The following is a 19,729-nucleotide window of genomic DNA, read 5'->3' as shown; positions in this document are numbered from 1 at the left end:
AAATTGTGGACTGAGGACAAGGAGAGATCAAAAACTACATAATTACTTAAAGGAAAAACCTTGATTTCAAATTATATTTACATGCATTCATTTGGCAGATGCTTCTACTACATTTATATTCATGTTAATTAGTCTGATTCTAAACCCTCCTGATATTATACAATGGGGTTGACAACTAGTATAATTAAGCAATTATGGAGGCAGGAACTTAAAATAATCCAATCTCAGTACTTCTTAGTTCTCAATTTAAGGGCATATTAAGAGCCTAATGGTCTTTGCATCGTAGCATTGTTAAATTAAATACAATTGTAACTAATTATTTAGGACTCATTTAATGGACCTTGTTTTTATTTGGTCTTACAAAGCCAGTGACTCATCATTAACCATGTTAATGTTTAAAAAAGGTATGACAATGAATCAGGTTACTCAGGAATGAATTGTATGAATTTTCCTCAAACAATGAGAATCAAGCAACATTACAATCCTTTTTGTAGAGAACTAAAGGACATTTATCGATAAATATGTTTTAGGGGAAACCAAACCAATCCTCGGTATACAGGCTTAGTGTTCAATAATTCATGTTATTTCAGCGGTGATGGGATATGTCCTGTGGCGCTGGTCATTTTTGTCGATGATCAGTTTGCTCTCGTTATTGGGAAATGGCTCCATCTGCTGGCGAGATGTAGCACTAACGACAGCGTCTCAGGACGAGGTGCTACTGAATGAGAGAGAAAGCCATGTTTCAAATTAAAATGGAAAGAAAGTCTGCGGCTTTGCTCTCTTTAAAAAATGTTTGAAAATATATAAGAATAAAAAATATTGCTCTCAAAAACAAGCAATTCAACTTTTTTGCCATTCTGCTTGTGTATGACCGATAGTTTTGTCATTTAAAGATAGTACAACCTAAAATATACAATAAATAACTGCACAGCACAATATCATTCTTTTGTTTTGTTTTGTTCTGTTTGTTTGTTTTTTCAGGAGTTTGATTTCTCATCTGAATTTTTCACCAGGTGTTCCGCGATGACCTATGAACAGGTGATAAAAGAGGTGTGGCTGCATTCTCTGCCACAAATGACACATTGCATAAAGGTAACACCCGTCAGGTCTGAATTTGACTAAAATCGTTGCCAGCTTTCTCACCGGAAGTAATTAACGACCGACCCACCCCGTGACTCATTTAACACACTTACAACAGCTTTTCATCATCCACACTGGCCTGAAGGGCTCATACAGCGAAGCAGCAGTCAGCGAGCCATGGAGAACAGCGCGCGGAGCTCACCTGTTTCCACCTGGACTGAATGTTTTATGATAAAGCGGATCCGCATGCTGGTCCCTGTTGGTTTTAAGACAGAAATAAAACAGTTGTCTAAACTGGCTGGACCGGTGGTAAGTAGTCCGTGTTGATCAGTGATCGAATCAAGTTACATTAACAGATAATCTCTTAATGAAGCCAGGACACTACCACACTGTAATAATACTCTGTTACGAGTAACAGTCATGCATTAAATATATTATTTAAGTAAAAGTGTGTAAGTATAATAAAAAAAAAAATACTCCAATCATCTAAAGTAAAAGTAGGCCTGTGCCCCTTGGACTGGCCTGTTATAGATTAGATTACTGATTGTTTAGTTTGTAAAAATTCAGAAAATAGTGAGAAACGCCGTCACAATCACCAAAGTGATCAACAGTGCTCGTTTTGACCAATCACTAGTTCAAACCAATAAATCATTAAAAATAAACGTAAATAATTTAAAGGAAAAGCAGCGAATCCTCATTTTTAAGAAGTTGGAACTGTGAAATGTTTTTACATGAAAAATGACTGAAATGATGAGGATCAAAACAGTTGTTTTTGTTTTTTGACATCAATTAACCGATAATTGTTGCTGTCCCAGCTACTTCTTGATAATTTCTGCCTTTTCTCATCAGATTATTTGCCAGTTCATGGGTTTTGCGATCAGTTTCGTGAGTACTGTTTTCTGTGGGCACCTGGGGAGGATAGAGCTGGCAGGAACGACTTTGGCCATAGCAGTGAGTACAGCACAGTGATGATCCCACACAAGAAGGGATAATGTCCGACGAGGTGTCCCTTATCAGGAATTAATGGACATCCTGCAGCCAATAAGAATTACCCAGACTGTGGTATAACAGGACATAATCCACCAATGTTTGTGTTCCATCCGCAGATTATTAATGTTACAGGTATATCTATTGGATTTGGTTTGTCGGCAGCATGTGATACTCTGATTTCTCAGGTATGAGCCTGTCAGACACAAGTTTTCAATATTGACAAGAGTCTTGTAAAACAGAAAAAGAGATGAGGAATGAGAGAATACTCTGATTTCAGACCTTTGGGAGCCAAAACCTCCTGAGAGTTGGGGTCATTCTGCAGCGGGCGATCCTCATTTTGATACTGACGTGTTTCCCCTGCTGGGCGATCCTCATTAACACAGAACCCATTCTGCTGGCTGTCAGACAGGAACCAGAGGTGGCCAGGTCAGCGGTTTGCTGTTTTATGCTATTATTTTCTACATGTTTACTGTCAAAAAAGAGTGTTCTTGTTGATATTGATGGAAAATCTCTGTGTAGGGTGGCTCAGCTGTATGTGAAGATCTTTATGCCAGCACTTCCTGTGAGTCTTTCAAACCTCTCAGTATTTTGCCGAGTACATGCTGGCATCAGTAACTCTATAGGATTGAACAGTTACACAAAAGTTATACATTGATGCCTGTTGTGTCCAAATACATGCAATTCAGTGACTGTTTTTTATGTATTTCTGTGTGCCTCTGTCTAGGCTGCATTCATGTATTCATTACAAACAAGATACCTGCAAAACCAGGTAAGCCCATTATTATTCAACATATTCAACTAATTCCCTGATGAGCTGAAATAAGACTTGATTGTACAAAAGAGACATCGTGTAGCCTGTGATTTGCTTCCTTTCATCCACAAAAGGATACAGTGGAACAAATATACAGGAAAAGTCTGTTAGTCAGCCAGTCATCAGGTACAGAGATATCCATGATTTGTCCGATCATATATCTTCTGACTGTTGATGGAAGGACGACTCTCACTTTGCCAGTGTCCAGTAAGAGTAATATGTCGTTCTTCTTTTTAAGGGCATCATTTGGCCACAAGTAATCACAGGCTTTGTGGTCAATCTTCTTAACGCTCTCATCAACTACATCTTCCTTTACGCACTAAATCTGGGAGTACCGTGAGTATCGCCTATTGAACTGCAGGTCACTCTTTCAGTAGCATCATAATTGCTTGCATCACATAACCAGTATTGTGTGATGAAATGCTCTTACAGGGGGTCTGCTATCGCCAACACCCTTTCCCAGTTCTCCATGGCTGGAATTCTCTATGCTTATATTATCTGGAAAGGTCTTCATAAGGACACCTGGGGAGGTGAGAACAACAATTTGTACTGGAAGATGTTGACTCTGGATATAATGAGGCTCCACTGGTTTCTCTTAGCAGGTTTTAGAAAGTTTCAGCAATTGTGGATTAATCACATTGTGCCTCAGTAGTCAAGAAACACTAGGTTAAACATTGTTTTGTATTAACTATTGCATGAGTATTGCAACACGGAGTACTTCCAAACCATTTGGTGATTTCAAATATTGTCTAATGTGTGTGTAATAGGTTACCTCAAAGACAACAGCATCTGCACATCTGGCTACTGTTTAAAATATTGGTGTTTTAAAGGTTCAGTGTGTAACATATGACCACCTGTCGATGGTCGCTCCAAATAAATAATGGGCAGCATTTCTCCAGACTAACTGCTAACTGCTGCAGCTATCTTTGCTTTGAGCTACTAGCTGCCGTTACTACTAGCAGTGTAGCTAGTGGTCCCTTTAGCTGACTGAGTCCCAGACCCAGAGCTCAGTCGTTCATTGTCGTCATTGTTGGTGTTTTCACCTTGGGCAATGGAACCAGGCTCAGCAGCCTGCCAGTGAATACAGCTGGATCAGAACCGAGCCCCGAAGACTGAGCATTGATTTCAGAAGGGGTACGGTTGTATGCAATGCATATATCGCCTCTTGGGGTACAAAGTGGAATCACGAAACAAGACAGGAAATCCAAGAACAGAGTAGTAGTAGTAGTAACTGAATGATTTATTAATTCACGGACTGATCGCACAGGTTGGTCTAAAGAGTGCCTGCAGGACTGGGACTCGTACATCTACTTGGCCATCCCCAGCATGGTCATGCTGTGCGTCGAGTGGTGGACTTATGAGATTGGAGGTTTTCTGGCAGGTAATGTCACTTTTGATGTTTTCAAATGATTTGTGTGAAGTTAAGTTGGTCCAAATTGTCACAGCTGTCTGTTATTGACAGGTCTGATAAATGAGGTGGAACTTGGAGCCCAATCAGTTGTATACCAGCTGGCAAATGTTGCATACATGGTACTGTCCTTCATATGAAATGATCTTTCGTCTACTGAATATACATCAAATTATCGCTGTGTGAAATTAATCATGTATTTGTACATGCAGTGTCGTAGGATGTTAATATAGCATTTTTGTTATTAGTTCCCTCTAGGTTTCAGTATAGCGGGTAATGTAAGAGTTGGAAATGCACTGGGAGCCGGGGACACAGAGCAGGCCAAGCTGTCTGCTAAACTGGCAATGTTCTGTGCAGGTCAGTATGCTCATAAATAATATCTCTATGCCCTATAGTAACATCTTCATGACATGTATTTGAAGTTAAGATAGTACTAGAATTGTTACATAATCAAGAAGGAGTAGCTTAGAGGTCAAAGAAGAAGCCTTGTGACCAAAAAAGTGGAGCATACTAACTCCTGTGATGTGATGTGATGTGATGTACTCATGAGTGAATATACAAAGAAGAAGAAATTGATTCAACACCTTCTGAAAGCTGCAGCTACTTAAACGTCTTACCCTTCACCACAGTGTCAGTCTCTGTATTTCTGGCAGTTTTCATTGGGGCCCTGAAGGACCACGTCTCTTATGTCTTTACATACGATGAGTGAGTATATCTTTAACATATGATCTTTGTCTTTTCCTGTGGTTTGTTATGTTAACACATACAGAGCCAGTGGCATGCCTGACAGACATAACATGTGCTCAAATGGGCTTTCACCATTGTGTCAATTATTGTCCACACAGTGAAAGTGACCTTTGGTCATATATCCTATTAAATATTAACCGGCAGTTGTTCTCAGTTATACTCAGTAGCATCACTGTGGTCAAGGGCGATTTACTGATTACTCTTATATCACATTTAATGTCACGTGCTCAAATGTAACTCAAAAATCAAATGATAATTTCATGTTTCTGGTCAGCTTTCCTTGAATGTCATGCTCTAACTTTTGAGTCTCTCGTATTTCAGACAAATCAGACAAAGAGTTGCTGATGTTGTCGCTTTTTACGCTCCATTCATCATCCTTGATGCAATATCTGTGAGTACTTCTGCCTTTACGTCCAAACAAGATCTCGTGAGACACCCATGTGTTGTTTGTGAAGAATGCGCGGTGCTTGTTTTAACCGTCTCTTTTATTCTGTTTGCGTGACCAGGCTGCCTCAGGAGGCATTATACGAGGAGCAGGTAAACAGAAAATCGGAGCTGTTTGCTACATTGTGGGATATTATGGAATTGGCTTTCCTATTGGAGTGCCACTGATGTTTGCAGCCAAATTAGGAATCAAGGGTAAGATTACAGCAGAGATGTTTTTAAGCCTTTGGCTGTTTTTTGCCACACTGTTGCCTAACTAGTAATTTTTAAGTTTTGTCAGTGTCTTTTTTTAGCTAGAGATCTACCACAGCATCAACATCCACACAGCTCGCTATCGTTAAAGTAGGATGTAAAACTGTCTGTCTCCCTCAGGTCTGTGGACAGGCCTGTTTGTCTGCGTGTTTGTGCAGTCCTCATTTCTGATTGTATACCTGATAAGACTGAACTGGAAGAAGGTTACAGTTGAGGTTAGTGTTCAGAGGTAAATCTCTGCATCGTAAATGGACGAAGGGTGCTTCTTTATGAACAGACATTCAAACATTGTTTTTCTTCCAGGCTCAAATCAGAGCGGGAGTGAGTGGGAGCTCCACAGACACAGGTAAGAGTTATTGTGCAGCAACTAAAACATTTTAGTTTGCTGAAGAAAAATATTTATCCTGCTCAGCATGTGAGACGGTAGATTTTTCCTCAGGACCCATTTTAAACTATAAGAAACGTAGCCTGATGGTGGTACATTCATATTGCTAAAATGATGAATGAAGCACATTTTAAGTCTGTCAGAAGTTCAGTATCATTGTGAAGTTCACATTTTCAGAATTGAATGTATATATATATAGAGAGAGAAAAATATATATATACTGTGTAACTTTTAACCTATCAGTGCATAAAACTAAAAATGAATCTAAACAAACTTAATAACAGTAACTTTTCAAAAAGTTTAATGTGAATAACCCAATTTCAACAAATAGCTTGAATCTTGTAATACTAAGGTCACAATATAATATTTTTCAGTGAAAACATTGCAGTCACATTTGCATTTGTGTGTCAAGGTCCCCAACCAGATGATTCAGGGAAATCCGAGGACGAAACAGACACCGTGGGCCTGGCTGAGATTGCGGCGGAGCCAGCAGTGATACCAGTGGAGGGGGGGCTCTCTCACAGGGCTGCGGTCCTGCGTCGAGGCCTGGCTCTGGCTTTAATGCTATTCATCCTGGCTGCTGGAATCATTTTGAACCTGGTGATCACTAATTTGGTCACATGAACATGAGAAAAGTGTATTGTATTCAGTGAAGTAACTTCTCAGCCACCAGTGCACAGTATGATGCTGATGTTTGCATTGCAGCGTGGCAGGATCAAAGCAGGACATGCAGAAGAAAGCGCAAGTGTAGACGAGCAGAAAGTAGAAAGTGAAATCATCTAAATGTTCCTCCACCCATTCACAAGATTTTCCAGTGAATGTGTGAGTGGTCAGCTCACAGCCACATTCTGTCAAAGAGAAAGAGTCAAACTAAGGAGAGTTTGACAACATTTGTATTTAATACATTAAACATTGTGGTTATCTTGGGCTGCCAAGGTCAATCTGCCTCTTCCTTTCTGAACAGCACAGTGGAGAAAATTTGATCAGGAGTATATGTAGTATTGATCCAGTCCGAGGTAATGTTGACCTCTGAACGCAGAGTCTCTGGCAAGGGCACGAGGAAGTGCACACTCACTCCCACAGCCAGTAGTGCAACAGCTGCAAACATAGTGAGGCCTCTCCTGAGGACCAGCTGGGTGGTGGAGAGACGGCCACCCGTCCGCTGCTGGACCACATGTGTACCCTGCGTCTCCATGCTCCCATTATGGTCCTCGGTGCTCACAGACATGTAGCCGTCCAGTGGCTTAGGAGAAAGATACAGACCATTACACAAAAACACAGAAGTCTTTGAAAAGAAATTTTGATTAATTGTGGCTAGGGTCAAATTAAGCAGGCCACTTACACTCCTACTGGTTGCTGTCTGGCCGGCAGTGTCATTACCCGCAGCATCTGACAGGGCAGCTGTGCTTAATAACGTCATGTGAGTGTTTTTCTGTGCCCGGTCCACAGCCTGCAAACAAGGAGAAACAACCAAATCTATATTTCTCATATTCCTACATGCAATAAATGACTTTTGAAAGCTCAGTAACTAATTCTGTAGGAATTCAGGTCCAAATTTTGAGGCTTAGCATACCTCCTCTGTCATTCTCTCCCAGTTGAGCTTGAAGATAATAATGATGTAGAGGGTGGATTGTAAAATGACACAAACGAGCAGTCCCAGCCAAAAACCTGTGGAGAGAAAGACCAATTAGTCTGTCAAGAGCACAGCAGGCCTCACTTAAAAAAAAGGAAATGATAAAAAAAAGGTCACTTCATACAATTACCTAAAACCCTCAGTTTTGCGACAAACATTAAAGTCACACACAGTGACAGTCCTATGCCATAGTATCCAATGAAATTAGCCACAGCTGGTATCTTCTGTTTGCCCGTGCCCAGGAAGATGCCCGTGCACACACACTAGGATGTAAACAGACACATCACTTATTATTATGCACTCTCAGTCCATTGGTCACCATGTGGTGACTTCTGGACGGATAAGCATTTTATATTAAATGAAATGCTTTTGGTAGTATAATGCAAACGTGTATTTAAACAGTTAGACTCACCACAAGACCATCAAAGAACTGAAGGAAACAGTAAGCATTCATCAGGTGTGAGACCAGACCTATGATCTTCCTGAAATAAGGTTTTAGAATAAGGATCTGCTTTTCCTAAAGCAACCTCTGTGTGACTGTATCTCTGAGTGAAATGAGAGCGCAGCTGTAGAGACTCACTCATCAGACGTGAAGATGAAGCCAATCACTGATTTGGTAGAAGCAAGCACAAGACCTTCAGCCAATGCGAAGCTACCTGGAAGAGAGGAGCTGTGAGTTCTCAAAGAAGTAGAGGAATTATTAAGTGCACACTGGTGTCCTTTACTGGTGTGATGTTTACATGGGACAAGATAAATCTGGTTATTCTTATCAGGTTTCTGATCATCTGCCTGCATGCGTGTCTTGATTTCACCTCAGCCTCTACGCGGCAACCACGAATGTTCAGAATGCAGGATAAGCTGTTTACATGTGCAATATATACCCAGGATACTCTAAACTTCATCCAAACAAGAGTTCTAGTGCAAACAACAATATGAGAAAACATTTCTAACTGACCGGCGAGAGAGAGTGACATCTTGCAGGTGAGGATCGCCCTGGCAGTGTCTCCTGCACCCAGAGCATTTCCCACTCGGGCACATGCTGCAGCTTGAATACCGAGAGGGAACTACGGATTCATCAATTTGGAAAAATATCATAATACATTCAGGAATCAGAAAATATGAACACTGACATACAGTGTGTTTAAGAGTTAATTTTAATTGCAAAAGCTATTTTTGTGACAAATCTAAATCTGTGAAGCATTCAGAGAAGACTTTTAAAGTGAGGATGTGAAGCTCTGATTTTCCGTTAGTACCATGTAGGTTATGAAAGACACCATCATCACAGCATGCTGGGCTGCCAGCTCATCTTCACTCAGCATCCCTGATCATCAGAGACAAAGTCGACAGGACGGTCATGACTTTCTACATGGTTTGATTAAATAAAATGGCTTACTGAAACCTATTATTTGGATTACCTGCAAAGAAGCCCCCAAACTCATAAACCCACCACTCAAAACACTTCATTAATGTGCTGGGAATGGCCAGTTTCATATAGGAGCCCCACTCCTGCAGTGATTCTATGGACCAGCCTGCAGGGGGAGAGAGAAACTTATTTATGTTGGGAGAAAAACTTGGCAGATGAACAAAGTGTTCCATGAGATCTTAAGGTCGCCGCAGATATCTACTAAATATAACTGTCCTCACCTCCCCATGTTGTTACATGGAGCTTCTTCCACCAAATGTAAGCAAACAGAGAAGCACAGATGTAAATCTGAGACAGAGTATTGGCTGCTGCAGATCCGCTGTAAGAAATGCACAAAGGTATCAATGTCTGCAATAATTTTACTCAGATTTAAAATGCTATACTGACATGTGTGAGCACACCTACCTGACACCCAGATCCAGCCAGTAAAGAAAGATATAGTTCGTCACCATATTTGCTATGTTTGCCACGGCAGCAGTGTACATTTGTGGCAATATTATTCCCTGAGTACACAAACAGCAGATGATGTGATTGCTGCCAGCTTTGCCGTCATAAATCAAATCAGATTTAATAAGATTTCCATCATTTTCATACACTGAAAGATGATACTCGAATCAACACTGACAATTGGACTGTGCTGTACGTCGGCAATGCACCTGATTCTGCAGATAAGACACCTGAAGGTGATGTAGAAACATTGCCTAGAGAGAAATATGATTTTAAGAAGGTGTTTGTAATTTACTGAAAAGATCATTGCACAGAAAGGTAAAACAGAAAATAATGACTGAAATCTGTTGAATTTTCGCTTAAAGGTGAGAGAAGTCTCGACTCACTGGTACTGCGGGAAGGAAGCCTGTAATATACAGCTGGGCTATTCTGAAATCAAGACGTTTGCATTCAGTTCAAAATTAAAGACAAACAAGCACTAAGATATTGTACATGATTCAGAATCATTAGTTCTTTTATTTTCAATGCCACTCAGAAGCAGAGAAGTACAGAAAATGTCCTGTTCAAACTGAGTTTGTGAATTTGCTTGTCGTGAAGTCTACAGAGCTTTGTAACCGTCTTTCTTTTCTTGTATGGTCAACCATGTACCCTGCAGAGGCAGCAGGCAGCTGTGTTTACATTCACTCAGTCTCTGTACTCTCCTTGCCCAGAACCAAACGAGTGAGTAGCTGCTGAAGTCAAACTTCTGTGAGACAGCGTTAAAGAATTAAAAATACTGCAGCAGAATTAGTGCAATGAAACATTAATACAGATTTTTCACAGATGTATTAGAGGCCATCTGCTCAATATTTAGAATACTGATTCTCTGTTTATGCTGAATCTATTCAGTGAATCTGTGGGACCTGATCTTAATGCAGAGGTGGTGTTTGTGAAAGTTGAATCAGCAGCGGCAGGAGAAGTATTACTTGTGTTGGTGCTGATAGTTACCTCGCCACCTCGGGGTCCTGGCCCATGCATAACAGGACGGCCTCAGCATTAATGAGGAGACCCCAGCAGGGCAGGCAGAACAGCAGCAGGATGACGATGCCCCGCTGAAGGATCACTCCCACCCGCAGCAGGTTCTTGCCACCAAATGTCTGCACAACATGATTAGCAATTGAGAAAGGAGGCCAGTGATATACAGCAGGGATCATTTAAAAACTCCAATGTATCATCACAAAAAAGGGTTTTCCAAACCTGAGATACTAACGTATCACATGCCAGTCCCAGACCATATCCTGTTGCTGCAGTGGTAACATTAATGGTCTGAAATGAATATGAAACATGAATGAGCGTGAGGTACGCTTGAGGACTCTGATGTAACCAATATTTCCCTGACTCATCTGAGTAAATCTACTATATATATATTGATTAAATCATCAGATTTGTGGGAGCACTGTAAATGCCATGTTGGTGTGTTCATAGTATTTCATTTTCTCCCTCGAAATTAAATCTCCAGCTGTCGTATCCTCATGTTAGCCTCCACAAGTCTGGGGAGCATACAGATGATCACTTACAGCAGAAGCTAATCCATAGCCAGCCATCACTTCATTTCCCAGCCGCCCACAGAACATTGTGACCACGAATGGAAGCAGGTAATTGAGGATTCGCGAGAGCAGCTAGAAAGACAAACATCGACAGAGTTGCAGGCTGATACAGCTACCAGCTCACACAGTTGTAAACTGCAGTAAACACGAGTTGCAGTTGAATATCACGGCACTCAGACTCTGCCTTGACAAGTACGCTCCCATACTGTCATCACTTCAGCAGGTTGCAGCTACAGTTTGAAACCTGCCAAACACTGCTTTAGGTCTATTGACTTCTGTGTCAGTCTCAGACACCAACGCCTGTTTTTCCTGACATCTTAACCTTTCCTTTGGCACTGAAAGACCATCATCAATCTTCTGTTGCATTAGTCAGCTTTTTAGGAAGGACAGTAGTTCACACAGTCTCAGAGACAGAGCAGGGTATATATACAGAGCCAGTCCTTACCAGAGGCCCTGTCATTTTCAGGATGTGGTACAGTTCCTCTCTGTGGGCCTGGGGAACCCTGTGGCGCACCCACCTGCAGCAGAAAAGCTTGTCACTGGACCCCTCCATGTCTGCAGCACGAGATGCCAGCGCAGGTTCCGACACTGAAGTGTCCGTCTTTTCTCACATGAGCTTATCTTAGTCGCACTCCAGGATGCTGGAAAGGATGGAAATCCTGCTGTGGTCACAGCTGCCCTGGAAGCGAGCCAAGGCCAGCTGAAACAAGGCAGATTTGGAAAAACAAGAAAAAGTCCTGCAATCACAACAAAGGCGAAGATGGAGGACTTGAAAACAAGAATGTTTTGATCTTGTCTGACTAAACATGTAAAACACAATTCACTACCTCTAGTTTGGATCAATAAAGAGATAATTCTCCTGGAAAAACATTACCAGGTTGTTCACCACTCCAAAGATAGAACATTGACAGGGTGGCAGACCAGACTGTTGACATTGTTGGAGATGGTGTAATCATTTATCCTTTAGGAGCATTTTCACATATTTTAGTACTAACATGTGAACACATACCGTACACGTATATGCTGGCAAACGAAAGATGAAAGAAAACAATTACTGAATACGAAAGCACAGAAAATATCACCCCACAAAGCTACATCACTTTTCTTTTTATTTAACAAAAACAAACTCACATTTCAACAAACATTTTCTCTTTTGCCATCAGACTAAAGATGAATTTTCAAATATTGACCTACATTTATTCAGGTTCTGAGAGTTACACTTGAGAATGCTTAGTAAAAATATCCTTCACTTCACAGATCAAAGGAAAGTGCAGATGAGGAAAAAAAAGCAGAGAGAACCAACAAAAATGTCTTTGGTCAAACAATAAATTAACTTCGTAAAGCAAAATATTAGTTCAACCATTCATTCACTTCATGCTTCCATCAGACCTGCCGCTGCTTTGCCACTTTCTGCCAAAGATAATGAGTCCACAAGAGCCTAAAAATTCAAAGTTTTTATAACATTGAGCACAAACACAGATTTTATGATCAAGGCTCTCAAGGTTTCACTCTTGTACTGGGACCAGCACAGTGGAGAAAATTTGATCAGGAGTATATGTAGTATTGATCCAGTCCGAAGTAATGTTGACCTCTGACTGCAGAGTCTCTGGCAAGGGCACGAGGAAGTGCACACTCACTCCCACAGCCAGTAGTGCAACAGCTGCAAACATAGTGAGGCCTCTCCTGAGGATCAGCTGGGTGGTGGAGAGACGGCCACCCGTCCGCTGCTGGACCACATATGCACCCTGCATCTCCGCACTCCCATTATGGTCCTCGGCGCTCACAGACATGTAGCCGTCCAGAGGCTTGAAGGAAAAAGTATCATATTTCCTTTATTTTAGTCACGTGGAGAGCAAGCACAGTGAAACTTAAATGGAAAGTTGTTAGATATTTGATATATTTGATGTAAGCGTCCTAAACAGAATGATCCATTGATAGCAGTGTGAAGCAGGCTATGAAAAGCCAATGAGGTAGATAATGTAAGAATAACAGGCCACTTACATTCTCTTTAGCTGCTGTCTGCTCAGCAGTGTTGTTACCTGCAGCGTCTGTGCTTAATAATGTCATGTGACTGTTTTTCTGAGCTCGTCTCACAGCCTGCAAACAAACAGATACAAAAATGTAACTGCCACTCCTTATTCACGCACTCAGCAGTGATATCAGCATATGTCAACAGCTGAAGCCCTCCATGATCCATGATTGTTGGATTAGCCAGTCACGCACCTCCTCTGTCATTCTCTTCCAGTTCAGCTTGAAGATGACAATGATGTAGAAGGTGGATTGTACGATGCAACAAATGAGCAGTCCCAGCCAAAAACCTGTGGAGAAAAAGACAAATTAGTCTATCAAGGGCACAGCAGGCTTCACTTATAATAACCTGATCTTCATATGCAGCCATTTATTTATCTTGAATATCTCTGAAATTTAAAAAAAACAACATGGTCACTTCACATAATTACCTAACACTCTCAGTTTTGCAACAAACATTAAAGTAACGCTCAGTGACAGTCCTATGCAGTAGTATCCAATGAAATTAGCCACAGCTGGTATCTTCTGTTTGCCCGTGCCCAGGAAGATGCCTGTGCAGACACACTAGGATGGGGAAAAGCAAATGTCATTTTTGACACATATGACTTTCTTTTGCAATCGTACTACAAATAGATTTTGCTCTGCACACAAGAGGGGGTGGTAGACTCACCACAAGACCATCAAAGAACTGAAGGAAACAGTAAGCGTTCATCAGCTGGGAGACCAGAGCTATAATCTTCCTGAAATGACAATTTCAGATTGTGTCATTGTGCACCAGCTGTTGTACAATAACTACAGCATATAGTTATTCAAATGTGCCAAAGAGACTTACTCATCAGAGGTGAAGATGAAGCCAATCACGGTCTTAGTGGAGCCAAGCACCAGACCTTCAACCACTGCAAAAGTGCCTGCAAAAGAGGAGCTGTCAAAGAGCAGAAAGTGTTGTAGAAATCGAACATCAGAAGCTGATTTATGATGTCAGCTACAACAAGAGAATAAGTGTCTGACTGACTGGCGAGAGAGAGTGACATCTTGCAGGTGAGGATCGCCCTGGCAGTGTCTCCGGCACCCAGAGCATTTCCCACTCGGGCACATGCTGCAGCTTGAATACCGAGAGGGAACTACGGATTCATCAATTTGGGGAAAAAAAAGATGACAATCCATTCAGGAATCAGAAAGTATGAACACTGACTTCCAAAAGAGTTTGTTCCTGAGAGATAAGTTTAATTTGTAAAAGTTATTTTTGTAACTAAGAATTTTAAAGTGAGGATGTGAAGCTCTGATTTTCCGTTAGTACCATGTAGGTTATGAAAGCCACCATTATCACAGCATGCTGGGCTGCCAGCTCATCTTCACTCAGCATTCCTGATCATCAGAGACAAAGACGACAGGACGGTCATGACTTTCTATATGGTTTGATTAAATAAAATGGCTTACTGAAACCTAATACTTGGATTACCTGCAAAGAAGCCCCCAAACTCATAAACCCACCACTCAAAACACGTCATTAATGTGCTGGGAATGGCCAGTTTCATATAGGAGCCCCACTCCTGCAGTGATTCTATGGACCAGCCTGCAGGGGGAGAGAGAAACTTATTTTTGTAGCTGAAAAAGATGGAGGACGGACGCATGAAAGCTTAGGGAAACCATGAATATCAAATCCCTCACCTCCCCATGTTGTTACATGGAGCTTCTTCCACCAAATGTAAGCAAACAGAAAAGCACAGATGTAAATCTGAGACAGAGTATTGGCTGCTGCAGATCCGCTGTAAGAAATGCATACAGATATGTTGATATAAGTGTGTGTAATCATTTTATTCAGTGTGAGTGTGAGTGAGTGTGAGCACACCTACCTAACACCCAGATTCAGCCAGTAAAGAAAGATGTAGTTTGTCACAACATTCGCTATGTTTGCCATGGCAGCAGTGTACATTTGTGGCAATATTATACCCTGAGTACACAAACAGCAGATGATTCGATTGAGTTCCACTTACACCCTTCCCATCAGAAATGCAATTACATTAATTGAGACATCATATTTTAATTGACTGAAACAAAATAACTGTGTACTGTGGGACATTAGTGCACCTGGTTCTGCAGATACGACACCTGAAGCTGGTGCAGAAACATTGCCTAAAAGACAAAAATAGATGTTAAGGTTTGAGGGAGAAGTTTCTCTATACTTATCACTAAAATATACTGAACTTGCACACAAAAGATGAGAGAATAACTCACTGGTACACCTGGAAGGAAGGCTGTCATATACAGCTGGGCTATTCTGAAATCAAGAAGCTGTATTCAGATCCAAATTATTTGTTTAAGGTAATATGAACAGTTCAATGTTATAAGTTCAAGTTCATATAGCTACTGTACACATGGGGATCAGAACTGATTTTACTGCAGAGGTGGTGTTTGTGAGTCACATCGCCGATTGTGGCAGCATTGATTTCAGTGCATGTTTGGTGCTGTTAGTTACCTCGTCACCTCGGGGTCCTGGCCCATGCATAACAGGATTGCCTCAGCATTAATGAGGAGACCCCAGCAGGGCAGGCAGAACAGCAGCAGGATGATGATGCCCCGCTGAAGGATCACTCCCACCCGCAGCAGGTTCTTCCCACCAAACGTCTGCACAACAGCGCAGACAATGTCGGTCATTTTAAAAAAGAGAGCAATGAGCAGTTTGATTGGGAAATAATCACAAAAAAGGTTTTCCACACCTGAGACACCAAAGTATCACATGCCAGCCCCAGACCACAACCTGTTGCTGCAGTGGTAACATTAATGGTCTGAAATGAATACGAAACATGAATGAGTGTGAGGTACGCTTGAGGACTCTGATGTAACCAATATTACTGTGACTCACACAAGTAAATGTACTGTATATTGATTTAATCATCGGGTTTGTGAGAGGATTGTAAAAGCTACCATGAGAAGGTGAGTTCATTCTTGTAATATTTCATTTTCTCCCTTGAAATTAAATCTCCAGCTGTCGTATCCTCATGTTAGCCTCCACAAGTCTGGGGAGCATACAGATGATCACTTACAGCAGAAGCTAATCCATAGCCAGCCATCACTTCATTTCCCAGCCGCCCACAGAACATTGTGACCACGAATGGAAGCAGGTAATTGAGGATTCGAGAGAGCAGCTAGAAAGACAAACATTGGCAGAGGTGCAGGCTGATACAGCTACCAGCTCACAGGTTATATGTTGTAAATTACAGTCAACATGAGTTGGAATTAATTAACGTGGTTCTATTTGCACATAGGGTCATCACTTCAGCAGGTTGCAGCCACTGTTTGAAGCCTGGCAAACACTGCTTTGGGTTGACTGATTTCTGCTTCTATAACTCAGACACAAAGCCAGTTTTTCCTGATATGAAACATTTGAATCAGTCCTCAGTAGTTTGTTACAAAGGACAGCCTCAGTCCACACAATCCCTTGCAAACTGAGCAGGGTATGAAACAGCGCCAGTCCTTACCAGCGGCCCTGTCATCCTTAGGATGTGGTACAGTTCCTCTCTGTGGGCCTGGGGAACCCTGCGGCGCACCCACCTGCAGCAGAAAAGCTTGTCACTGGACCCCTCCATGTCTGCGGAATCAGATGGTGATGCAGGTTTTTTCCACTGAAGCTCCTTCCTTCCTGATCACACACACTGCGTGTCTCTCTCCAGGGACAGAATTCACCACTGTTGTGTTAAGTATTTCAACATTTCAAAATGTTACTAATTAATTCACCCATGGGCAGCTTCGCAAATTGCATGTAAGGTTTGACATTGTGGGAAACAAAATCATTTAATTCTACTAACTTGTAACACGGTACAAAGTTCATCTTATGAGTCACTATTTAACGCAGTGTTTTTCCAGGTGGGTACCAGAGCTGCACATAGATGACATTTACAATTTAATTTCACATTCAAATGCAGTTAAAAGTCAATTTTGCATGTGATTGCATTTACCGAGTGCATGACTATATGCCCAATAGCTAGCACTGTCGGAAGCATACTAAATAATCATAACGCGCCTTCATTCTACCTCTGTCTTGTCAGATATAATATGTGAACAGACAGAAGGTGTGAAGCAATGACTATTCATGAACATCGTTTGCATTTTAATGACTGTACAGGTTTCCTTTGAAGAAGTGAAATCAGTCCAATCAATTCAAGCAGACATGTTCATTAAAGTGTTTGGGAATATAAAACATTAACGTGTCACATGAGCAGCAAAGGTTAACCAGTCAGCGCTCTGGCAACATCTAAAATGAGATGCAGCCCTCTGCTGCTATCAGGCAGAAAACCCATTCAACTAGCAGTCTGTGGCAGAGTGATAGCATACATCAGTGCAAGTAGCTTCCTGTTCCATGGGTAGAAAACATATTTACACACATAAGACATAACTCGAAAGCTGGAGAATACATTTGTGCGAACGTAAAATGACACTAATTTTTCGATTGATTTAAATATTCTTTGCCGGGCATCCCAGAAGTGCTCCCTCTGTATCTATCTCTATATACAGACGGTTTCAGCACTAAGCAATAAGTGAAAAAGTGTTTGGTGAATTCATCTTTCCTCATAGGCAGCAAGACGTTTCAGTGCGTCCGTGATTTCCACTAGATGGAGCAGAAGTTTTATAGACAAACATAAAATTGTTTCCACAAACTCAAGTGTGCCACTCATTGAAAATTGAAAAGCACGAAGCCTTAAAGGAATATCATACCCACCTGGCATATAGTGCTGCACTTAGAGACTGACACTACTAATGCACACTCACTCAATTTGCTTGCGTCATTGCCCACTTTAGAGAGTCATACCGGCCATCTTTCATCTCTGAATCCTTCTATTATACTCTGTAAAGGTGCAGTTGGTTAGTAGTGTGTGTTTTTGGCAAAATGGCTTTGCAATACACACAAGAGGATGTTGAAATCCATGGAAAGCACTGAGGTCTTAAGAAGGACTAATAGAAAAATAGATGAAACTTTTTTTTTCAACATTTTAAGCAAGATTAGTGCATTATTTTTGTTTCATCTATAGCAATGTTAGAGTTAAAAAGTGAAGGAGCATGCAAAAGTTTAGGCAGCCCAACAAATTTGAGCTCTCAGAAAACTTTTACCAACGTCGCTGACCTTAATTAGCTCGTTAGGACTACACCTTCTTCACAATCATCATTAGGAAAGTTCAGCTGATGCAAATTTCAAACCTTTATGAATACTCTGTACTGGCAAATTAAAAACTATATTAAAAAGCCAGATTACTTTTGCCAGTCACGAAGCAGAAGGAAGCAGAAGAGACAAGGCTTGATAACACTAGAATCAAACTGGCATTGTTGAAGTGAATGAGAATATGAGCATCACCGTATGAGAGCAGGTTGGCGAATTCTCGCTGTAAATGCATCTCTGATAACTGAGAAGAGGGAACAACTTGTGGCATTTCTGTTCGTGTGGCTTTCCGTCTCAGTTTGACAGGCAAACAGCTCCCTGTAGTGTGACAACCCCAAGCCCTCTCAGCTTCATGTTGACTAAATCAATCAGGCTGTTGGAATGAGTGCCACGGATACCATGTGCTGCAGTGCCAGTGATTTGTATCTGTCACTTGTTATTTTCTCTAACGCTGCTCTTCCTTTGTGTTTGCTGAGTCCATCAGATGGCACCTCATATCTCTGCTTCCCTATCTCAGGCTCTCCGTGTCCCTGCCTCTGGTCTTCCGTCCTCTCTCTCTCTCCATTGTCTCTGCCCATCCAAACTTTTTATCACGTACACCCTTTCTCTAGTCGTCGAATAGGCCAGGGCATTTGCATTTTTTATCTTGATCTAACATGTAAATTTCACTCAGCCTGCTCAGTGAAAACTATAACAGCAATCAAGTATAGCTTAACAACCATACAAAGTTCTTGATGGATGATTATGTCGGTATGTAGGTTAGGCTTGGCTTTCTCTCCAAAGCTGTTTATGTTGTGCAATGTGACAGTTATGTAAGAATAGAAGGACTTAGGAACAAAGTTGGACACTTCATTTGTTTGATGATGTGGATGTTGCAAATTAGGAAATGATGTGCTTCTTCTGTAAATAAGAAAATAAATTAGCGTCTGTGGAGTCAGTCAGAATACTAGTGAAAAGGCCAAGAGTTCATGACTATGCTAGCAGCTGTGTCATGTTTGGTTAGGTCTACTGTAGCAACATGGTGGTGCAATACGGTGGAAAAAAGGTAATGAATTATACTTATTTTCAGGTGATTATACACAAAAACATAACTGTAAACATTATATTACATTTCTCACAACAGATCCCCCAAAAGCCAATAAACAGGAGCTAGCTCTGGGCGTCTCCTCCATTTCCTTTATGCATTGCATTGTGGGAGAATACTGTGCATGAGCACATCAAAAAAATCAGCCATACTCAGTGTGCACGCTGTCAGCTTTGAGAAGACTTTCTTTTGTCATCTCTTCATTGTGAACACATATGGAATTGGGACACAGCGACGGTCTTTTCAGTGCTTTCACACT

The 19,729-nt window shown here is 41.3% G+C and overlaps 3 protein-coding genes across 5 annotated transcripts; 1 reads left to right on the top strand and 2 right to left on the bottom strand.

Moving 5' to 3' along the window:
* The first annotated feature begins 1,257 nt into the window (after positions 1-1,257).
* Positions 1,258-6,741, top strand: slc47a3 (solute carrier family 47 member 3). The gene is made up of 17 exons (XM_076734504.1): positions 1,258-1,389; positions 1,930-2,031; positions 2,187-2,255; positions 2,348-2,496; positions 2,590-2,632; positions 2,795-2,839; positions 3,120-3,217; positions 3,314-3,411; positions 4,149-4,262; positions 4,344-4,411; positions 4,538-4,646; positions 4,919-4,994; positions 5,358-5,427; positions 5,543-5,675; positions 5,853-5,947; positions 6,036-6,078; positions 6,530-6,741. Exons 1-17 carry the CDS (start codon positions 1,258-1,260, stop codon positions 6,739-6,741), a joined length of 1,656 nt encoding a protein of 551 aa, XP_076590619.1.
* LOC143322995 (multidrug and toxin extrusion protein 1-like) lies at positions 6,397-11,795 on the bottom strand. 3 transcript variants are annotated; one of them, XM_076734501.1, is made up of 17 exons: positions 11,652-11,795; positions 11,177-11,278; positions 10,857-10,925; positions 10,608-10,756; positions 10,007-10,049; positions 9,830-9,874; positions 9,579-9,676; positions 9,395-9,492; positions 9,166-9,279; positions 9,004-9,071; positions 8,706-8,814; positions 8,331-8,406; positions 8,163-8,232; positions 7,881-8,013; positions 7,691-7,785; positions 7,498-7,567; positions 7,192-7,360 (listed from the first exon to the last, which is right to left on the bottom strand). In XM_076734501.1, exons 1-17 carry the CDS (start codon positions 11,757-11,759, stop codon positions 7,320-7,322), a joined length of 1,488 nt encoding a protein of 495 aa, XP_076590616.1. In that variant the 5' UTR covers positions 11,760-11,795; the 3' UTR covers positions 7,192-7,319. The 3 variants fall into 3 exon arrangements, with proteins under 3 accessions (XP_076590617.1, XP_076590618.1, XP_076590616.1); XM_076734502.1 differs by lacking the exon at positions 11,652-11,795 and having other exon boundaries at positions 6,397-7,360; positions 7,460-7,567; positions 10,870-10,925; positions 11,177-11,208; XM_076734503.1 differs by lacking the exons at positions 10,608-10,756; positions 10,857-10,925; positions 11,177-11,278; positions 11,652-11,795 and having other exon boundaries at positions 6,397-7,360; positions 7,460-7,567; positions 9,830-10,336.
* Positions 11,796-12,711: 916 nt separating this feature from the next.
* LOC143323365 (multidrug and toxin extrusion protein 1-like) lies at positions 12,712-18,048 on the bottom strand. Its single transcript, XM_076735190.1, has 18 exons — positions 18,042-18,048; positions 16,714-16,874; positions 16,279-16,380; positions 15,952-16,020; positions 15,711-15,859; positions 15,470-15,512; positions 15,323-15,367; positions 15,088-15,185; positions 14,903-15,000; positions 14,694-14,807; positions 14,532-14,599; positions 14,247-14,355; positions 14,067-14,142; positions 13,905-13,974; positions 13,666-13,798; positions 13,430-13,524; positions 13,208-13,303; positions 12,712-13,011 (listed from the first exon to the last, which is right to left on the bottom strand). Exons 1-18 carry the CDS (start codon positions 18,046-18,048, stop codon positions 12,712-12,714), a joined length of 1,833 nt encoding a protein of 610 aa, XP_076591305.1.
* Between the last annotated feature and the right edge of the window lie 1,681 nt (positions 18,049-19,729).

Source organism: Chaetodon auriga, chromosome 7 (assembly GCF_051107435.1).
Source record: "Chaetodon auriga isolate fChaAug3 chromosome 7, fChaAug3.hap1, whole genome shotgun sequence".
NCBI lineage: Eukaryota > Metazoa > Chordata > Actinopteri > Chaetodontiformes > Chaetodontidae > Chaetodon > Chaetodon auriga.
The sequence above is the reverse complement of the archived record's forward strand: the minus strand, read 5'-3'. Positions and strand labels throughout refer to the sequence as shown.